General features: G+C 41.4%; 2 protein-coding genes across 2 annotated transcripts in view; one reads left to right on the forward strand and one right to left on the reverse strand.

The window, feature by feature from the left end:
* PLEKHH2 (pleckstrin homology, MyTH4 and FERM domain containing H2) overlaps positions 1 to 7,172 on the reverse strand; it is a 47,176-nt gene extending 40,004 nt beyond the window's left edge. The window contains exons 1-2 of the mRNA XM_088527401.1: positions 7,107 to 7,172; positions 3,975 to 4,104 (exon numbers count right to left, since the gene is read on the reverse strand). Of these exons, the coding sequence (XP_088383527.1) occupies positions 3,975 to 4,097 (123 nt within the window). The 5' untranslated portion in view covers positions 4,098 to 4,104; positions 7,107 to 7,172. The remainder of the gene's footprint in view (positions 1 to 3,974; positions 4,105 to 7,106) is intronic.
* Positions 7,173 to 12,281: 5,109 nt separating this feature from the next.
* THADA (THADA armadillo repeat containing) overlaps positions 12,282 to 19,222 on the forward strand; it is a 159,831-nt gene continuing 152,890 nt past the window's right edge. Inside the window, exons 1-6 of the mRNA XM_088527415.1 lie at positions 12,282 to 12,290; positions 13,453 to 13,549; positions 16,867 to 16,961; positions 17,360 to 17,490; positions 18,382 to 18,530; positions 18,686 to 18,718. Of these exons, the coding sequence (XP_088383541.1) occupies positions 13,474 to 13,549; positions 16,867 to 16,961; positions 17,360 to 17,490; positions 18,382 to 18,530; positions 18,686 to 18,718 (484 nt within the window). The 5' untranslated portion in view covers positions 12,282 to 12,290; positions 13,453 to 13,473. The remainder of the gene's footprint in view (positions 12,291 to 13,452; positions 13,550 to 16,866; positions 16,962 to 17,359; positions 17,491 to 18,381; positions 18,531 to 18,685; positions 18,719 to 19,222) is intronic.

The following is a 19,222-nucleotide window of genomic DNA, read 5'->3' on the forward strand; positions in this document are numbered from 1 at the left end:
ACTCAAATACACAGAGAGGAAGCAGGTTGGAGAATTACCAAGCTAATTCATTTATATTACCTTCCTGTAGAGACCAGCTGTTTTGTCACACTATCACTCTCATTCTGTTTTCTACAACAATTACCTAATTCAATACCCAAGAGGGTTTTACATCTGTCATGCTACAGTACTGTGATTTCTCTTGCTGTTTTAAAATAGAACATTACCCGGGACTATTGTTAAATGTTTTAGTACACATTTCATAGCACAAAGATGATTGCAAACAAAACCACAAATAAATGACTATGCTAATCAAAGTAAGAGTGCAAAAGATGTGTATGTTTTGCATAGCATTTTAGAAATAGATTAATTCACTAGCAACTTATCCACCCAGTGGCTGTATGGACTGACAATATTTCAGCTATGTTTTCCCCTCATTATTAATATCGGGCACATATCAAGTGTTAGCTTATCAGTTCTTCATTATTCATTTTGCTATACATTTTTGAACAAAAATTCCATCCAGTTCAATTTCAAACTAGTGTTTGAAACACTGGGGAACAGATCGATTCCATTACAAATCCTGATAATTGTTGGCTTGTGCAATTTGTAATTTTAAAAATAAATGAAAAATAACCACTGGATCATCATAAACAACAACAAAATCACTACAAATAAAAAAATACAAATAAATGCATGTAATATATTATTGCACAGTTGAAAAATGAACTATTTTCATTGTCAAAAGATTGAAAGGTCTGCAGATGTATACGGTCTCATTTTGTGAAGCTTTGCCCAGTGTCCCTGATATGTTTTACATTTTAGCTGAATTACTGTTTAGAAAAGAAAATCTTGTACTAGAAAGTCAAAGTGGCAAAGTAGTACTCTAAAAAATCTCTTAATGCTATGCTCTGGAGAGAAATACAGGTAATTATCCCAACTGAATACTTGTCGTATTCATGCTTTTCAATGGAAAATATTTATCCTACTTTTTCCTCCTTTAAACATTTACTTTTTGGTAAGATTTATGAGAAGGTAAGGGAATATCAAACTAGAGGATTCCAGCAGAGCAAATTATTAGGATTTTGGTTGTTTGTATCTGTCTAGGGGATTACCTTTCTCACAGATGAGGGAGAAAAAAAAAAGACTGATTTTCCTTTGAATGCTTTGTTTCAGGCATAGTGCTGACAATCTGTGATTTCATCCTTCATATTAGTCTGGCTTTTTTTTTAATCATACAGTCATACATGTCTGAAATCATACAATATGCATACCTTTCCATTAATTCAATAGGTCATTTCTAGCAGCTAAGAGCTTGCAAATACAAACCATAATGAAACAATGCAAAAAGGCAAATAGAAAAGAGTTCAGACTTTACTTCTAAAATCTTTTTTAAACTCAAACGATTTTGTGAAGCGCTGTTCATGAATCCTAACTTTCTGGTTGCCAGAACTATAATCAGCAGCAGCTGCACAAAACATTGTAGTTATGAGTGCTGGAAAGTCCCTAAAAAGTCATGTCCAGGGTTCATCCATTTGACTTCCATCCCAAACAGTAGTGATCCAGATGGGGTACAGAGACACTATATATCGATATATGACATCTAACAGCCCAGACTACGTAATTATCCAGTGATCTGTAGAGTGTTACAACAGATGGTATTAGCCTCTCTGATAGATGTTCTCCTCCAAGACTGATGATAATGATTTATTACCTCATCTGGGAGCTCTGCTAACTGGAATGAAGGATGCAAGCAGATTTCATGTTTTTTTTTTTTCTTTCCTTTTTTTTTTCTCTTCAGATTTAATGAGGTCTCAAAGCAGGGCATTTGTGCAGCTCAACAGTTCATTTGTACAGCAATTTCTAAACTTAATGTTCTACATGACCTGTTTTATGAGAGTACGCCACACAAAAACTACAGGATTGGTAAAAAATAAATAAATAAATAAATAATAATAAAAAAATACAGTTTTCAATAACACTTAACATTATTTAGTCATCGCAATACATATGTATTTATAGTGTCAACTATGAAAATAAAGTTCCATCAGACTACAATTTTAGTATACAATAATTTTACACTGCTGTGAATTTTAAAGTTCACTTTAGTAAAAAAAGACCTACTTAATAAAAAATGCAGAAAATCCAGCATTTCTTTATTTCCACCTCAGATTAAAGTTCTGCAACCTCCATAGAAGACAGAAAGGAATGAACAGATCAAATTAACAGCAGCAAATTTCCAGGACTAAATGACATTCAGTCAAGAGCTAGATGCTGTAAGTGAACTTGCTAACCATGCAGTGTTCTCTCGCACTTAAGATTGTGCTGGTAAGCTGCAAATATAGCACTAGTATTTAAGAATTTTGGTGAAGATGCAGGCAATTACTGATCTGTAAGCTTGATGCCTGCAGCGAGCAAACTAACAGAAACTATAATAAAGTGGAGTTAAGGTTCATGTGGATAAGCACAGCAGAGTAGGGAAGAGTCAAAGTGGTCTCAACAAAGCAGAGCGTTGGCTCGCAAAGCTACTGGAGGTCTTTGAGGAGATTAACAGGGCTGCGAATAAGGGAGACCTGGTTTTTCCAAAGTCCTTAAAGACGACAAACAGACAGGGGATAAGAAGAAATACACAAATGCACAAATACAGAACTGACACAAAGATGAAAAGAGAGGGTAATAGGCTACTTTTCTGCCAGTCCTGTGTTATTCAACAGGATCACAGGCATCTAGTAATGGCAACGGGCTATGAAGCAACAAAGTTTGTGGAGTAAGTTACTTTGAGGAAAACCCTGGGATTGAGATAGATATCTCCATAAAAACATGCTCAATGGTTGGTTTAGCTGTCAAAGTAAAACAAAAGTTCAGCATTAGGAAAAGAACAGTGCACAAGACTATATTCATCATCCATGGTTTTTCATGAAAAAACAAATAGATATTTTCCTGCTTGAATGCTATTTCTGCTGCTAACCCCCTGAAAAATATAGTAGAATGAGAATGATTCAGAGAGGGCTAATTGTGGCTGCTAAATGTCATAAGAGAGAAGTACTAACATAAATGCAGAAAATAAATAACAAAAACACTCTGACATATCACAGAAGAATTTGAATTTTATTTTTCATTTTTGGTGGTGGGAAAAATTGTGAAAATTTGAGCTGCAGAAAGGGCAGGATAAAATAACTTTTTAAATAGAAATTTACTGCAGTTATTATTAATGATGGCATAAAATCATACAGCTCCAAAGACTCTGTAAACTATTTTTTCCACTTGAACTGATTACCTTACTGATTGAATTTTAATTACCTTGTTCTGCTGAAAATGCTACCTGGGAAATACAATGCTTTTTCGTATTTCAAATTCAGACTCTTTTTTTCCACTTGACTGATAGGATATATGTATCTAAATGTGTCAAGGGTGACAAACTCTAGAATGAAACAATATACTTGATATATATATAAATATATGAGATAATTTTCAACTTCCCAGGTACCAAGACTCAGATGACTAGTTGTAAATTAGAGATGTCTTATTACAGGAAAAATAAGTCTGATGAACCATATGATTTGATATTGCAGAAAAAACCAAGCCTGGTGAACTGTATGATTTGATAAGGAATACTGATGAAAATAATACCTCTAGAAAATTTCCTAGTGACTTCTGCGTTTGTTAAATCAGATCCTAAATGCTTAGGAAAATGTGTTAAGCATTAATTTTGATGTTGCAGGGGTGATTATTGCATACATAGTTTTCTCAGCAGGAGATTTGCCTGCATGCTCATATTTGAAAATGAACATTTTTCTTCTGGCAAATCGATGTGTGAAATTCTTCATCTGTATTAAAAACGCCTGCTTCCCATATTTTATCTAAAACTGCCTTTTTTTTTTCTCCCCCTCCAAAAGAAACCAAGTATTTTTAATCTCAAACCATGATCTTTGACCATTTCCTATCAACAAATAAAATAAATTATCCAGTAATAAAATTAATACCATAACACCTACCTTCTCTGCTAACAACTCTCTGATCTTGCTTGCCTGAATACGAAATTTCATTAACTGTGTCTCCAGAGTTAAACATCTTTCCTTCCAGTTAATAGTACCTTCTGGTTCTGAAGGATCAGCCATATTTATACTGCAAAAAGAAAGGGATGGAGAAACATTTTTAACTGAGTCTTTGCTTAATATATCTGCCATTCTTTTAATACGTACATTAATCTGTTTTATAAAAATCTCAGGAATACACCAAATTTTTGTATGCAGGTAGCTTCAAAACATCTAGTAAAAATTACATTAGCAAAGGCCCCCATCATAAACGGGAAATTTCTGAAATCTGTGTTAATAATATTTGGGTTTACATTCACCTAATTTAAATTACTTCAGAGCTGCAAAACATTTTCCTTGATAAGCAGAGAAACTTCACACATTTTAATCTTCGGCTATGTCCTCTCACGCACAGACCTTTGCAAGGGTCTGAACATACAGGTCTGGCTTTGAAAATCAAGCTCGAGGTCCCTGCAACCATCCAGTTTATCTTGGGAAGCGAAAAAACAAAAACAAAAACAAAACAAAACCAAAACAAAACAAAACCCCTACAAACAGAAATATAAACACCATGCTGTGAAGAAAGTTCACAGCAAACAAAACTGTCAGTCACGTTACTAGGCTCCTTGTGCCCGTCACTCCTTGCTTTTTACTTGACAAAGAAGAAAGGAAACCTGACAAAACGTACTTAGAACTTACTGAATTTTTTTCACCCTCATTATTTGACTCAAGATAACTGTTCCATTCCCAGCTCTCCACTTCTCTTGGTCCTGCATGCCATGATGATTCAAGCTGTTAAGCACGAGCTTATGACCATCCCTATTCAGGAATCCCAACTCAGGAGCTCAGGAATCAATCCCCCTGGCATTAATGGGATTTAAGCACGCTATTAAAATAGTTTCCTAAGTTGCTCCTGCAACACCCAAATGCTAAACTTTGAGCATATGGGCACTTTGACCACAAGCCACCTCAGGGATCAGCATCTTTTCCCATTTCTCCCATGCTTTAAGCCAACCAAGGAAATTCCCTGGACTCTCGGGAAAGCAGATTTCTGCCCCTGCCCTTGGCCCCTGTCCTCAGTCCCTTCTCCTCCTGCAGGGTCCCCATTGGCACTTCCAAGCAGCAGGGTCTCCTACATTACAGCCAAAGGAGAAGTTTCAGTTGTGGATTGATCTGGGTACCCAGTCTGCATTCAGGTCTCCTAGGGAAGGAGGAATGCCAATTTTGTCACTAAACTTTGTCCATTTAGGATTTTTCCTAACATTTTCCCTTGCCAACTGATTGCAGCCATGAAAGACAGACATAAACCCACCCAGCATCTGGTTAACAGTAGGATATTCCAGTGTTTGTGGCAGTGAACATACAAACGGATAAAGTAGTGGAAGAATTTTTGTTTTTCTGTGCTGCATAATACTACTGGGTGGAGTTAAAAAAATGTTTGTGTTTCAACAGACAAAACACTTGAGCAGATCGATTTCTGACAGTGAACAATGCGTTCAGCCAAGAAGAGTTTCTCAATGTCCAAGCGAATTAATATTCTGCTGTATAAACACTGCAGATAGAAAGCTAGAAAATAACTCCTTTTCTTGTGGGCTGTTTGCTAAGAGATTATAATAATTTACTTCATATTTTCCAAAAAGCCAATGGGTTCTGGAAATATTTACAGGCACATAATACGCTGTTTACAATTGCGGAGTGAGTGATCTTACTTTGAATCAATGACTTCCTGTTTCTCGCTTGATTCCCCAAGGGAGGGGAAAAAAAGAGTTCATGTCTTCTGGCTTAATAGAGTATTCTGAATCAGCACTTGAAGCTACACAAAGTCCTCCCCTTCTTCCTGCTCCAGTTCCCACTCCAAAAACCCTCCTGTGTTTTTTTTTTCTTGGTTAAATAATATCTTTTGAAGAGTAAACTAAAAAAAGCACATATTAAAGTGTTAAGTTCTAATTATGCCATCAAAAATTAATTGAGACAAGTCTGACAAGTCTGGAAAGATTAACTCTTCTTTTTCATTTATTTTAAAGTTTATAAACCTCTTCCTAAGGCTTCCAGATGTCAGAATGTCACTTTCCCCCCACCAGGACTGAAATAATTTCCTATTTTTTGCCAGCGTCTTGGAAATTATCAAAACACTCTTCAGGAGAAAGGAGGGGACAATGTTCTAGCTTTATGAAGCATGCTAAGAAATTTACATATTCCTTATCACAGTGTCAGTGTTTATCAAAAAGCAATGTTTTAACTAAGTATTTTCCACTCTATGCTCTCGATGTCCTTTTTCCACTGGGGAAAGTTGGATAAGTCCTTCTGTTTCGCTACAAGTGGCTTGGCAAAGCTGTATTGGTTGGGTTCTCCACAGGACCAAGCGCCATCCCAAAACATTATCCCGGCCTGGAGGCATTGCCAGCCTTCCTCCCAAGTTCCCAGCTCCAGGCTTCCACCCCTTCCACCCAAAGGCAACACTTTCGCGTTATTTTGGAACCACGCGGGTCACCTGGGAGAAGACACAAAGTGCTCCTGTTTGGGAATCAAGGAAGCCCTTTTCCGGGCCCTCACTGCCCAGGGCCCTGAGTCATGAAGAAACACTGGTAACTTTATTTTCCGTTTGACTCATTTTGCGCGATTCTAGGCTCAAAGGAGCTGTAACCAAAGATACTTAAAACTTCCTCCAAAATCTGCTTTATTGCGGGTTTTTCTCCCCTGGCAGGGGGGAAGGCAGTTCCCCCCAAGAACCAAGGCAGTGGTGACTCCCGGACACCAGCTGCGTGCCGGCACGTTGGGTAACACGTTACGACGAGAAAAGCCGGGAAGCCGCGGGCGCAGATATTTGGGGAAAGACACCCCAATCTGGACACATTTCTGCTCCAAGGTTTCCCATCCCCTCCGGGGCGCTGAGGAGCAAACGGGCAAGGCCGGGGCACCCACTGCAGCCGTCGGGGAGCGTGACGGAACGCAGCCTCGGCCGCCGCGTGACGTCACGGAGCGGGTGCGTGACGCCACGCGTGACGCGCCTCGCCGCCCGGCGGGCCCCCCCTCACCGCGGGCGCGCAGGGCTGGAGGGCGCGGGGGACGGGGGCGAAGGACGCGCGGTCAAACCTGGCCGGGCCGGGGGTGGCGGAGGCGGCTCCCGCGCTCGGCGCCGTCCGGGCTCTGGGCGCTGCGGGCCGGCGCTGCCCGCGCCCCCGGCGCCCGCCCCTCCATCGCCGCGGCGAGCGGCGCGGGCGCCTGAGCGACGGCCGCCCCGGCCACTGAGGAGCGGGGCCGCCCCCGGCGGCGCCCGGGCGGGGCCTGCGCTGCCGCCGCCGCGGGAGCGGGAGCCCCGAGGCCTGCGAGGCGCCGCCGGCTCCTGAGGGCGAGCGCCCCGTGCTCGCCTTGTCCTTCATGCTGGGGTTTTAATGGCTCCTTCCGTGAACCGGGCGTTTTTTGCTCGGCGTGCCCTTCTGAAGTATCCCCCTGTCTTGAAGCCCATCAGCTCCGGCGCTCAGTACCGTTTACACTAATAGGATTCAGTGCTGTGTAAATCTCACATTTTTTGGCAGCTCATTTGTCACATACAAAGTCACGGCTTGGCCCGCTGAGGTGCTGGGGCCCTTCCTGGGGAGTTGGGGCCGAGGCGGTCAAAGGCGGCTTCGCCTCTCCCTGCCCTTCAGCTGCAGGCGGGTAAAGGAGCAAGTGCAGGTGCTGGCGAGCCGCGTGGGTAACGCGCAGCTGAGGAGAGCTGCGAGCACAGCTCGGGCATCGCTGCTCTCGAGTCTCGTTTCCTGAACTCCCCTCGAAGTTTGAGAAGTACCTGGAAAAAGGAACTAGGGTGGCGCTTGTCTGACACGTTCGGGAATCATCCTCATGCACCTTCCTTTGCAGGGACCTGCGTGGAGGGAGTATATTCCGTTTAGATTATGGTTTAGAGAGTACTTTTAGATGCTCTTTAACAAGGATAGGAGTCAGGAAAAGTGCAGTTTTCCTGTGTGCATGTGTCTGTGTGTGTTTGTGAAAAAAGTTTTAAAAGCTCAAATATTTCCTAACTGTATGCTTACAACTTTATTTTTTTCCTATTCAATTCACTATAGCCTTCAGTTTTACCTTTGCGCGCAGTGATATTAAGTATACAAACAACTTCTGATTCATATGTTGGTACTTTCCTAAGTGTCTTGTGTATTTTTAGATACTAGTTACTGAAGCTTTAGTAAAAATATGCTTGCAGGTATAGTAAGAAATCTATTTTTCTCCCTACTATAGCATCTTTTGTGCTTTCTATAGAGAATGCTCTGACTGTGCTAAAAACAAATGGACCAAGGAGATACTTTTTAGTTTAAAGGATTTAGCTAAAAGAATAAAAAATCATCATTCTATTCCAAATGATTTCTATATAGGATGCTGTAAGATTGGTATATAGTGGCAACTTTGTACCATTTGCTTTGAATAATGACGTGTTCTCTTTGTGTATGCCCAGTGTTGCAGGGAGCATTTGAGTTGGGAATGCACTGAGCTAAAGGAAACCGAAGACTATGTGAGTGATGTGCTTAGACCGCAAGAGGTAGAGCAAAGCCTGTTCACTAAGTGAGTGTTTCTTTCTGTGTGATTTGTGGATTGACATTTTCTTTGGCTTCAGAAAATAAAAGTACTCTGCAGTCATAGACCCATCGATTTTGATAGGTAAAAAGGCATGAAAAAATGTTCTGGAAGAAGAAATAGTGATCTTTGAACTTGCATGTAGGTGTGTGTGTAGGTGTTCAGTTACTCAAAGCAATAGATAGAGCAAACATAGGTGTTAGGCTGTAGTGGAGATACAACCGTGTTTTGTAAATAGAATATCCATGGAAAAGTTACAAATCCTTATGGCAAACAAATGAAGTGGGCAGAAAAAAAAAAGTACACCGTCAGTCTTGTGAAGAGATATTTTTCTCATTGCGGTTGTCACTAATAGAAGTTACACACAAGCAACAATAAATCAGAGATGCAATCTTACAAACATGTACAGAAAAATGACAAAAATATTGGTCCTGCACAGTATATCATAGAGGCTAACTATAAAACCAGTTATTTGTACCCTGAAATAGCAATCTCCATTAGCTACATTGTTACAAAAGTAAGCTAAATTAAATACAAAGCACACTATAGAGGTATTAGAGCTTAATGGCTTTGTAGGAAATACTCAAAGAAATAGATGTTGCCTGAAGTTTTGAGTATTTTGTATGGTTTTATTGTTCGTAATGGAACTTCAAGGGAAGAATGAAAGTTTTAAATTTCTGGTTTTCTTATTACTGATTTTGAAATGTTCTAATTGCTGCATTTCAAAGCATCTGATTTAAATAGCGGATACCAGTAGTGTGCAGATCCTGAAAACTCCACTAGCTTTGTTGCTGTGTGACTGACTTATTAGCAAAGCTGCATTAGAATGTAGAATTTTTTTACTTTATGAGACCTTCATGAGTATGTAGAATGTGATTCTGACACGTCAAATCAGAATGTTATCACTGTCCTGACAAGCTGAGCTTTTCCTGCTTCTCTCTCACATAAACATGGGAGCTGTTTAAGTTCATGTGTTTTGGACTTGTACTATGCTTACAATTACAAAATATATTCCAAAAGGCTTCTTGTGATTATAAAACATTAGTAAAGATCTTATGTGGGATAATTTCTGTGTGGATTTTTTAGAGAGCCTTATATATGTATTTTAGACTTTCAGTAGGGCAAAAATTGTATAATATTTATGCCAGGTGCAGTATAAAATAGTGATACAAAGAAAAAATAATCTTCAGTTACTGTTAGAATTAATTAAACGAGTGGAGAAAGGGAAGGGAGAAACATAATTCCTGTTCACTTGTGGTATTATCATGACATATCATATACTGTTGCTCTTTGAAGGCTGTAAATTTACTTTCAGTCGTGCAAAAATGGAATATTCTTTAAATAGCCTCTGGTAATTGCAGTGTTTTGAGACCTTTGAATAAAAGACTCTGTGATTATTCCAGTTATTAGTAAAGGCTTTTTCTACATAAGAAAAAATACCTTTTATGAGAAAGTTCATGGTTTTCCTTTGCAAACACAATCTCTTTTTAATTGTTTGGCGCCACAGAGTGGTAAAATTTTATATTGCTCTAAATAATCAGTTTCTGTAAGAGTTTTAAAGTGATAATTGGATATATCTTTGTTAAATAAGCTTAAGATAGAAAATATTCTGCAAATCTAATAAATTACTGTATATAGACATAAGCTCAAAAAGATTAAAAGTTAAGACTTAAGTTTTCCAACAGAAATTTTGGAAATTCTGCTTGAAATATATCCTTTGAGAGGAATTTGTATTGATAGTGGTTGGTCAAAATGTAGAGTCTTTGAACACAAATCCAGGAGGCTTAGAAAAACTCTTGATGAATTGCAGAAACATGTTTGGACCTCGTAGTAAAAACGGCAGTACCAAATAAGACCAAGGGTCCATCTAGCCTGGTATCTAGTCTCTTGACTGTCAGTTGTTAATGCTTGTTTAATTTGATGCCCCATAATTTCAGTCCTAGAAGAGACAGTGAAAAATGATTTGGAAATTTGGAAATTTCTTACCTTATTCCTGCTCAGTAGTCTTTCTTTGAAAGTGATGAGTCCCTTTAATACAGAAGCCGTTCAGTGCCTTTGATCATTCCTACCTGCCTTGTACTTTTGGCAGTCCTACTAAAAGGCTATATAACAGGACTATGCTTTTTGAAGTGGAGGGATGAATACTGCATGCAGCATTCAAATTGCAGGTAGATTTAATGGTGTAATTATGTTTTCTGTGTGTTGTTATTATTATTTTCTTCCTAGCGATTTCTAATAATCTGGGTTTTGCTTGCAGCAAGATTGCTGGCTCTAGACACCCAGGAGGGCACAGTGGAGAAAATGCATCTGTAATTCAAGGGTCTGTTGCTCCTTGCCAGCAGAACAGAAATTATGAAAACTTGTCTTTTGAGCCTAAATTACTCGTGCCTGGTTATCTACTCAGCGATACAGATGTTTTTGGAGCTGCATGAACATGCCTTTTTACAGAGGTACGTGAGCTAGTTCTAAATAAATTATTTTGGTTACTGAAAACTTAGAACTCTTGAGAATTGGAGCAGTTAAACTGCATAGGTATTACATACCATTGTTTCATTTCTTGAAATCACCTTTAGCTTTACTGAGATAATTCTTTGCTATTCAGTGTAGATTCTTCAAGCAGCTTCCTCTAAGAGAAACAGAAAGTTGCTAAAAGCTTTTCCACAGAGAGATGGAAAATAAGATAGAATACATGCAGCAGCAGCCCTACATGGGGTTTAATTGGGGAACTGGTAGGAGAAGTTGAATATGAAAATCATAAAAAGAGGGTGGCTGAGGAGGCCTGAAAGAGGTGGAAGGGATTATGGCAGTTGAGCATAATGAACTGAAGACTTAAATTAGCCTTTTGGAGACTTTGCTTACCCTAAATGAGGACACACTGTATAAGCCCGGAGGGTTAAATCATACGTATGTGGGGGATCAGTCAGTCTGGAGTGATTCGGTTGCAGCAGGAGATAGTCCCCCCATTTTAAGCAGGCCTCTGTGATACATAGCACCAAGTAGTGGTGTTGCTGTCCCAGCAACTGAAAAGAGAGGGAAAATCAACCAGCCAACAGGAAAAGAAAATGTTTCTATGTATTTAGATGTGAGTAAACTTTCCCAGCTCCTTTTGCCACTGTTGTCAGGAGTGGTGAAGGAACACCACTAGGCACTTGGGGATTTTGGGTTACTGTGAAATTTACTGATAGGCAAAAGTCAAGGAATGTGTTTTCCCCCCTCCCCCATTTTTTTTCTGCTTATTTATTTATATATTAAATTTTCATTGAAACATGACAACTGCATTGTCCTGGACTTTGCAGCAACCACTTTCAGAATAAGTGCAAGATCTCTCCATGGCTGGATATGCCTCCTGGACGGGGAAGGACCATCTGTACTGCTCGCAAGTTCCGTACTTGTCTCTAAATTTATACTCGGCAGAGGAGTCAGACAGGGGAGCTGTGAAAGGCGAGCCTTGGAGAGGCTGAAATCTGAAAGGAAAACAAAACCAAAAACTTTTCAGGCGCAAAGGGGGGATCTAGGAGGCCCCGGGCCGCCGGCCCCTTCCCGCGGCCCCGCGCTCACGTCAGTTCGAAGGCGGCCGCGCGCCGCCTCCGGGCAGAGGCTCCCGCGGGCCGGGCCGGGCGGTGCCTCCTGCCGGCACCGCCTCCCGGCACCGCCTCCCGGCCCGCCGGGGGCCGGCACGTGGTGCGGGCGGCCGGGAAGTGGCGGCCGCAGGTACCGGTGAGGCCGCGGGCGCCGGTCCGGGAGGGGCTCCCGGCTTCTCGCTCGCGCCGCTGTCCCTGCGGCCTCCGCGCAGGCCGCGGCGGTTGCGGGCCGCGCCGCTCCGCACCGTGGGGAAGGCCCGGGCGGAGCGGGCCCGGCGCCCGTGGGGCAGGGGCGGGCAGCGGGACAGGCCCCGCGGGGCCGCGTTTTGGCGTGTGCGGGTTTCGCGCCGCGGAGGCCGCGGGGAGGCTGCGCGAAGGGCGCCTTCCTCTTCGCTGCCGTAGCTGTGAACGCGCCGCGGCTCGGGAGGCTGCAGCCGCGCCTGAAGCCCGCGCTCCGGTCCCGCAGGAAAGGCGCTCCCGGCGGGGCGGCGCGGGGCCCGTGCGGGGCCCCGGGCCCGCCCGCGTGCCCTGAGGCGGGCGCCTGGCCCGGCTGCGCGCCCGCTGGGCCGCTCTGCCCCGGCCCGTGGCACCGCGGTGCGTGTGTGCGGCGTCTGCCCGTGCGGGAGGGGCTGGCGCCGCCTGTTGAGCGAGGCCCGGGTTTTGCTTTCTGGTTGCCATCAGCTTGGGATAGATATTAAACCACTTAGGACAGAGTGGCTATAGTCCGTGTTAGGTTTCCATTGACTTAAGAAGTTGCTGCTTCTAGCATCCTTAATTATGAACGCAGAAATTTTTGCTGTGTTTATATATATATATATATATATATATATATATATATATATATAAAAGTGACCTGCTTTGTCCTGGCAGTTTTACATTAATATGGGTTAGATAAGTCTCAAATGCTAGAGCAGGTGAAACAGGCCGAGTGTAGTTTAGTGATGTAATTCCAATGCATCCAAGTCCTATTTTCAAGCTGTGATCCAGGGTCATGTCTTGGGCTGTGTAATGATTGATGTAAAAGCTCCAGTTTGCCATTCAACCCCCAAATATTGAAATCACATTTTCTTTCATGTTGTGCCATAAAGCCTCTGTGAATTTTGGACAAAATGCATGAAAGAGCTACTATCTTGTTTAATAATAGCAGCAATTGCACAATAGTAGAATAGAATGAGTATTACTTCAGGAGAGTGGAAAGGCCATTATCCTAGAAAGTATTTGTAAATGTACTTTTAAACTCTGTTTCTGTGCATGTGTGTGTATATGTATAGATATATTTATATTTTCTTCAGGTGTATCTTAATCAACCAAAAATGGTTTTAAAGAAGAAAAAAGAAATTAAGGTGGATGCATTCTTTCTTGATGGTCAACAGCTTGAAAAGCTTAAGAGTAAGTATTTGTTCTTCCCTGGGCATATAAATGAGCTATGCTCCTAGTAGTAGCCTTAATGTGTGGGATGACACTGTACTTCTGTCTCTCTATTGCATTTGTTTTATTTTCATATGTGATTTTGATGTCATCAGTCAAAAGTTAATGGCTGGACTAGACCGATGAAAGAAAATGCTAGGGACTTTTCAAGTGTGTGTGTAAAGCCCTAAGATAATGAGGAACCTAATACATGAGTGAGTTTTTGTTTTTGTTTTTTTTTTTTTTGTAGTTAATAGAGGCCAACTTTGGCCTCTTCAGAGACCTCCTTGGAAGAATCCTGTGGGCTAGGGCTCTACAAGGAAGGGGGGCCCAAGAGAGCTGGTCAGTATTCCAGCAGCACTTCTTCCACGCTCAGGAGCGGTGCATCCTTTTGAGTAAGAAGTCAGGTGGAGGGGGACAGGAGGTGAGCAAGGAGCTGCTGGCAAAACTCAAGACAGAAAAAGGCATTATACAGAAAGTGGAAAAAAGGACAGGCTCCTTGGGAGGAATATAGGAATGTTGTCAGGGAATGCAGGGATGTGGCAAGGAAAGCTAAGGCACAATTGGAATTAAATTTGGCAAGGGATGTTAAAAATAATAAAAAGAGTTTTTTCAAATATATCAATGATAAAAGAAAGATAGGGAAAACGTGGGTCTGCTGGTGAATGGCCTGGGTGCCCTGCTTACGAAACACACTGAAAAAGCAGAGCTACTGAATGTCTTCTTCGCTTCAGTGTTTACAAAGGGCAGCCCTCTGGAATCCCAGACCCTAGAAACCAGAGATGGTGCCTGAAGAGAAGAAGACTTGCCCTCGGTAGGGGAAGATTGGCTCAGAGAGCACCTTGGGAAACTTGACATCCACAAACTCTTGGGCCCTGATGGGATGCACCCCAGAGTTCTGTGTGAGCTGGCAGATGTCATAGCTAAGCCACTCTCCATCATCTTTGAAAGGTCCTGGAGAACAGGCGAGGTGCTGGAAGACTGGAAGAAAGCCAATGTCATGCCAGTCTTCAAAAAGGCGAGAAGGAGAATCCAGGCAACTACAGGCCAGTCAGCCTCACCTCTGTCCCCAGAAAAGTGATGGAACGGCTCATACTGGCCATTGTCTCAAGGCACATGGAGGACAAGAAGGCGCTCAGGAGTAGTCAGCATGGATTCACCAAGGGGAAATCTTGCTTGACTAACCTGATAGCCTTCTGTGATGGAATGACCAGCTGGATAGATAAGGGGAGAGCGGTGGATGTCATCTATCTCAACTTCACCAAGGCTTTTGACACCGTCCCTCACAACATCCTCCTGGGCAAGCTCCGGAAGTGTGGGATAGATGAGTGGACAGTGAGGTGGATTAGGAACTGGCTGGATGGCAGAGCTCAGAGGGTGGTGATCAGCGGCACAGTCTAGTTGGAGGCCTGTGGGTAGCGGTGTCCCCCAGGGGTCAGTCCTTGGTCCAGTGCTGTTCAATTTATTCATCAATGACCTGGATGAAGGCACAGAGTGCTCCCTCAGCAAGTTGGCTGATGATACCAAACTGCGAGGAGTAGCCGATACCCCAGAGGGCTGCGCTGCCATCCAGAGGGACCTGGACAGACTGGACAACTGGGCGCTGAAAAACCTCATGCAATTCAACAAGGCCAAGTGCAAGGTCCTGCACCTGGGGAGGAATAACCCCAGACACCAGTACAGGCTGGGGACCGACCTTGTGGAGAGCAGCTCTGCAGAGAAAGACCTGGGTGTCATGGTGGATGACAAGTTGACCATGAGGCAGCAGTGTGCCCTCGTGGCCAAGAAGGCCAATGGGATCCTGGGGTGCATTAAGAAGAGCGTCTCCAGGAGGTCGAGGGAGGTGATCCTGCCCCTCTACTCCGCCCTGGTGAGGCCACATCTGGAGTATTGTGTGCAGTTCTGGGCCCCACAGTACAAGAGGGATGTGGAGCTGCTGGAGAGAGTCCAGCGCAGGGCTATGAGGATGATCAGGGGCCTGGAACATCTGTGCTATGAGGAAAGGCTGAAAGACCTGGTCCTGTTCAGCCTGGAGAAGAGAAGGCTGAGAGGGGACCTGATCAGTGTCTGTAAGTACCTCAAGGGAGGGGGTGAAGAGGATGATGCTGGCCTCTTTTCAGTGGGGGCCACTGACAGAACTAGAGGAAATGGCCACAAACTGAAGCCCTAAAAGTTCCACAGGAACTTAAAGAAAAATTTCTTAACAGTGAGAGTGACAGAGCACTGGAACAGGCTGCCCAGAGAGTTTGCGGAGTCTCCTTCTCTGGAGATCTTCAAAACCCGCTTGGACGCAGTCCTGTGCCACGTGCTCTAGGTGACCCTGTGTGTGTGCAGGGGCGTTGGACTAGATGACCTCTAGAGGTCCCTTCCAACCTTAAGGATTCTATAGTTCTATGATAATCTCATTTAAGGTATAGGTCAAATGCTCTTGCTTCACATCGCTTTTTGTTTTCTGATATAAACTTTGAATGATACTTATTTAAAAAACAAAAACAACAACAATAAAAAAACCCCACTTTCCACATCCAGAACTAGTAGGAAAATATCTGAGTGGTAATCTTGCTGTGAGTTCCAGACTTACAGAATGAGATCAAATTATTTGCCCCTTTGTAGTCAGATCTGAGGTTATTTAGTCTAATGTTTTTGACAGTGGGCAAAAACAGGCTTGCTTTTTTGAACTATCTTTACTGGGCAGATAGCAAAAAGTCCTGGAACAGGCTGCGTTTCTTTATGAATTCAGTTAGTTTAGCAAGAGTTGTGAAGTGTGTGATTTGGTGACTCCTGTGAAGTCTAGTAGTTGACTATAACTCTGTTTTGTATTTAGTTACTGTTTAATAATAGATAATTTGGTTTGTTTGAATTGCAATGTCTCTTGATATAGATAATACTTTTTTCTTTGTGGTAGATGAACCACGTAAACAAAGCTAGCTTCAGGTTAGATATTCATGAAGTTGCATGTTTTCAAGAATGTTTCTGTGTAATCTCAATATCTCTTTAAATAGTTCCTGGTATTCGAAGAGGCCCACTGTTATGTTGCATATTACTGTATTTTCTTAATTCCTATGAAAACTTTTTCTTCAGTGAAGAGATTGGTTAGGTTGCATCTGGTGTGTATATACAGTCTTATAAACACAAGATGTTTTTAGTAAGACTTAAGTTAGTGGTACGAGTAGGTTTACTGCAGTAGGGGAAAAATAAGAATTAAGCAGAGGTTTCTCATTGTAAATTTATACTGCTTGTTAATTACATTCTAAAGTGAGTTTTTTTCTTTTTTCTTTTTTTTTTTTTTTCCCAATTAGTGTTTAGAGTGTCTGAGGAGCAAAATCTGGCATCCCTGCTTCTGCACTGTGCCCAGCTGAGCAGTGGCATCCAGCAGATTCAGTGCATTAAACAGGTAAGATTGCACCAGTGTCAATTAGTGTGATCTATTGGAATAAAGAATACATCATGCACACTGGTAACAGGACATACAGTTTTAAATATCGCTGGAACCCCAGAAAAAGCAATTGATATTGTGACAGATACATAAAGTGGAAATGTGGTTCAAGTACTTAAATTATAGTAAGGATGCAATTATTTAGAATAAATGTGTGGAGCCTCTCTGGAAAGCAACTGCTGTTTCCAGTTTTTCGTGTGCTTAGTTTTGCTGGCAGAGATTTCATCTGAAACTAAGGAGGCTATCAAAAGCAGGGGACAGATTTGCCTGGTAGAGCTGTATTAGCAGGAATTCTGCTTCCGTTACTGATGAGGGTATGTGCAGTTTTTGTTGATACTGTGTTCTGTTGATTATAGATTATTCCTTTGATGAAGAAGATGGATCAGAACTCTGCATCTGATCCCATGGTTAAAGCTTGTTTGGATATTTTGGGAGAGATATATTTTACACTGAGTGTAAAGAATCCCTTGAAAAAAGTTCTACAAAGGTAATAAGATAGTAAGAATTTTTTTTTAATGCTGTACTTATTAGATGAAACTGGAACAGGCATCACTGATTTATTGCTCACTTCAAATTGCTGTAGTTTAATGGAATTCAGTGTTATTGATATGTAGATATGTTTTCTTTCCTGCTGTATTAAAACTCTTAAGTACTTCCTTGGAAATGAAGAGTTATTTTAATCTCTTTTATTACTTGAAAAACAAAACAGTTTAATTATCCCTTGTGAGTTTTAATATATAATATTGAAATAGAAATTTAAAATATTTAGTTTGTCAAAGTTGAAACTTTTTGTAATGTGAAGAGAAGGCAGTTCAGAGAAAGCAAGGCGTAACTCTGATTTCTTGTCCTTATTTCTCTTGCAATTAAATTTTCGATTGTAATAAATTTTCTGATAGTAGAGCATTTCATTTTCCTGAACTAATAGTATGCTTTAAAAAAATATGTATTTTGGGATGAGAAGGAATGTAGAACATAATAACAAGGGAGATTTCTAAGTGGTTCTGTGTTCTTTAAGTGCTCCAGAAGGGACAGAATAAAAGATATCTGGATATTTTGCAGCCTCCTGTATCCTTTGAAGAGTACAGATTTAATTTCTGATTGTGAAACCAAAGGGGCATGCTAGTAAACGTGGTGTCAGCGTTTGCAAAAATTTGATTTTAGTTTTGCTCTTGATTTATTTTTATTTTATTTTATTTTTTGATTCTACAGCCTCAATCCTATATTTTGACAGGCGTAGTGGGTCTTTGTATTTGGACAAACCACAAGGAGAGTGCTACTTTCTGAATGCAGGCAGCACCATCTGTCTGAAATGTATATTGAAATGTATATTTAACCTTTAGTTTGATGTAACTGATTATGCTCTGTTTTGCTGTTCTAGTTCACTGAATTGTCTTCCTGAACAGTTTATGACTGAAGCTGTACAAAGTTTTGTGCGCTGCCTTAGAGAAGAACTGAAAACCACAGACATATATTTATATAGAAAAGTATTGGATAACCTTGCTTCCTGTATGGAAGACTTCAACCTAGGTATGATGATGTGGGATATCGTCTTTTGTTTTAACTAGCTCAGTTTGTTTGGCATCTTGGTACAGTATCTAATAGTAATGATGACAAAGTTTTCCACGTTTTGTTCTTTGACAACTATGCACTAGTAAAAATGTAATTTTTTTTTTCTCTTCCAGGTAAAGCAAGCATTAAGAACCTATTTAAAGAAGGTAAAGTCTTGTTTATCATAAAATAAATTTGGAGTTATATTATTTTGGGTAGGAAGTAGAAGTGTGTGAGGTGGTCATAAAATACTAAAATCTACTAGATCTGATTTATTCTTGTGTCATTTCTAATAACTTATGCTGTTAGATATTTAGCATTGTAAACAGTATTTGAAGGCCATTTTGAGTTGTGAGTGTTCTTTTCTGTTCCACCTTTTTTTTTTTTTTTTATCATGGATTTTTCCATGATTTCTATGTTTTTTTTTTCTCATGGGTTTTTAATATTCAGAGCTGAAATTTGCTTTACTGAGCAGCCAAAAGTACAAATCTGAAAAAGTCCGAGTTCTTAAAGGGCTATTGGAGTTGCTGCTAGTTTGTGTATTCTCTGCTGTATGTCCCATACTGGAGTTGAATGTGGTAGCACTGAACTCTTAACACTCGTGACCCGAGCAAGCCAGGGTGTGCTGCGATACGGATTTTAGTTAGCAATACGTTTGTAGGAGTCTGGTC

The sequence above is a fragment of the Tinamus guttatus genome, unplaced genomic scaffold (assembly GCF_059628265.1).
Source record: "Tinamus guttatus ecotype Peru unplaced genomic scaffold, ASM5962826v1 Tinamus_guttatus_pri_ptg000286l, whole genome shotgun sequence".
NCBI lineage: Eukaryota > Metazoa > Chordata > Aves > Tinamiformes > Tinamidae > Tinamus > Tinamus guttatus.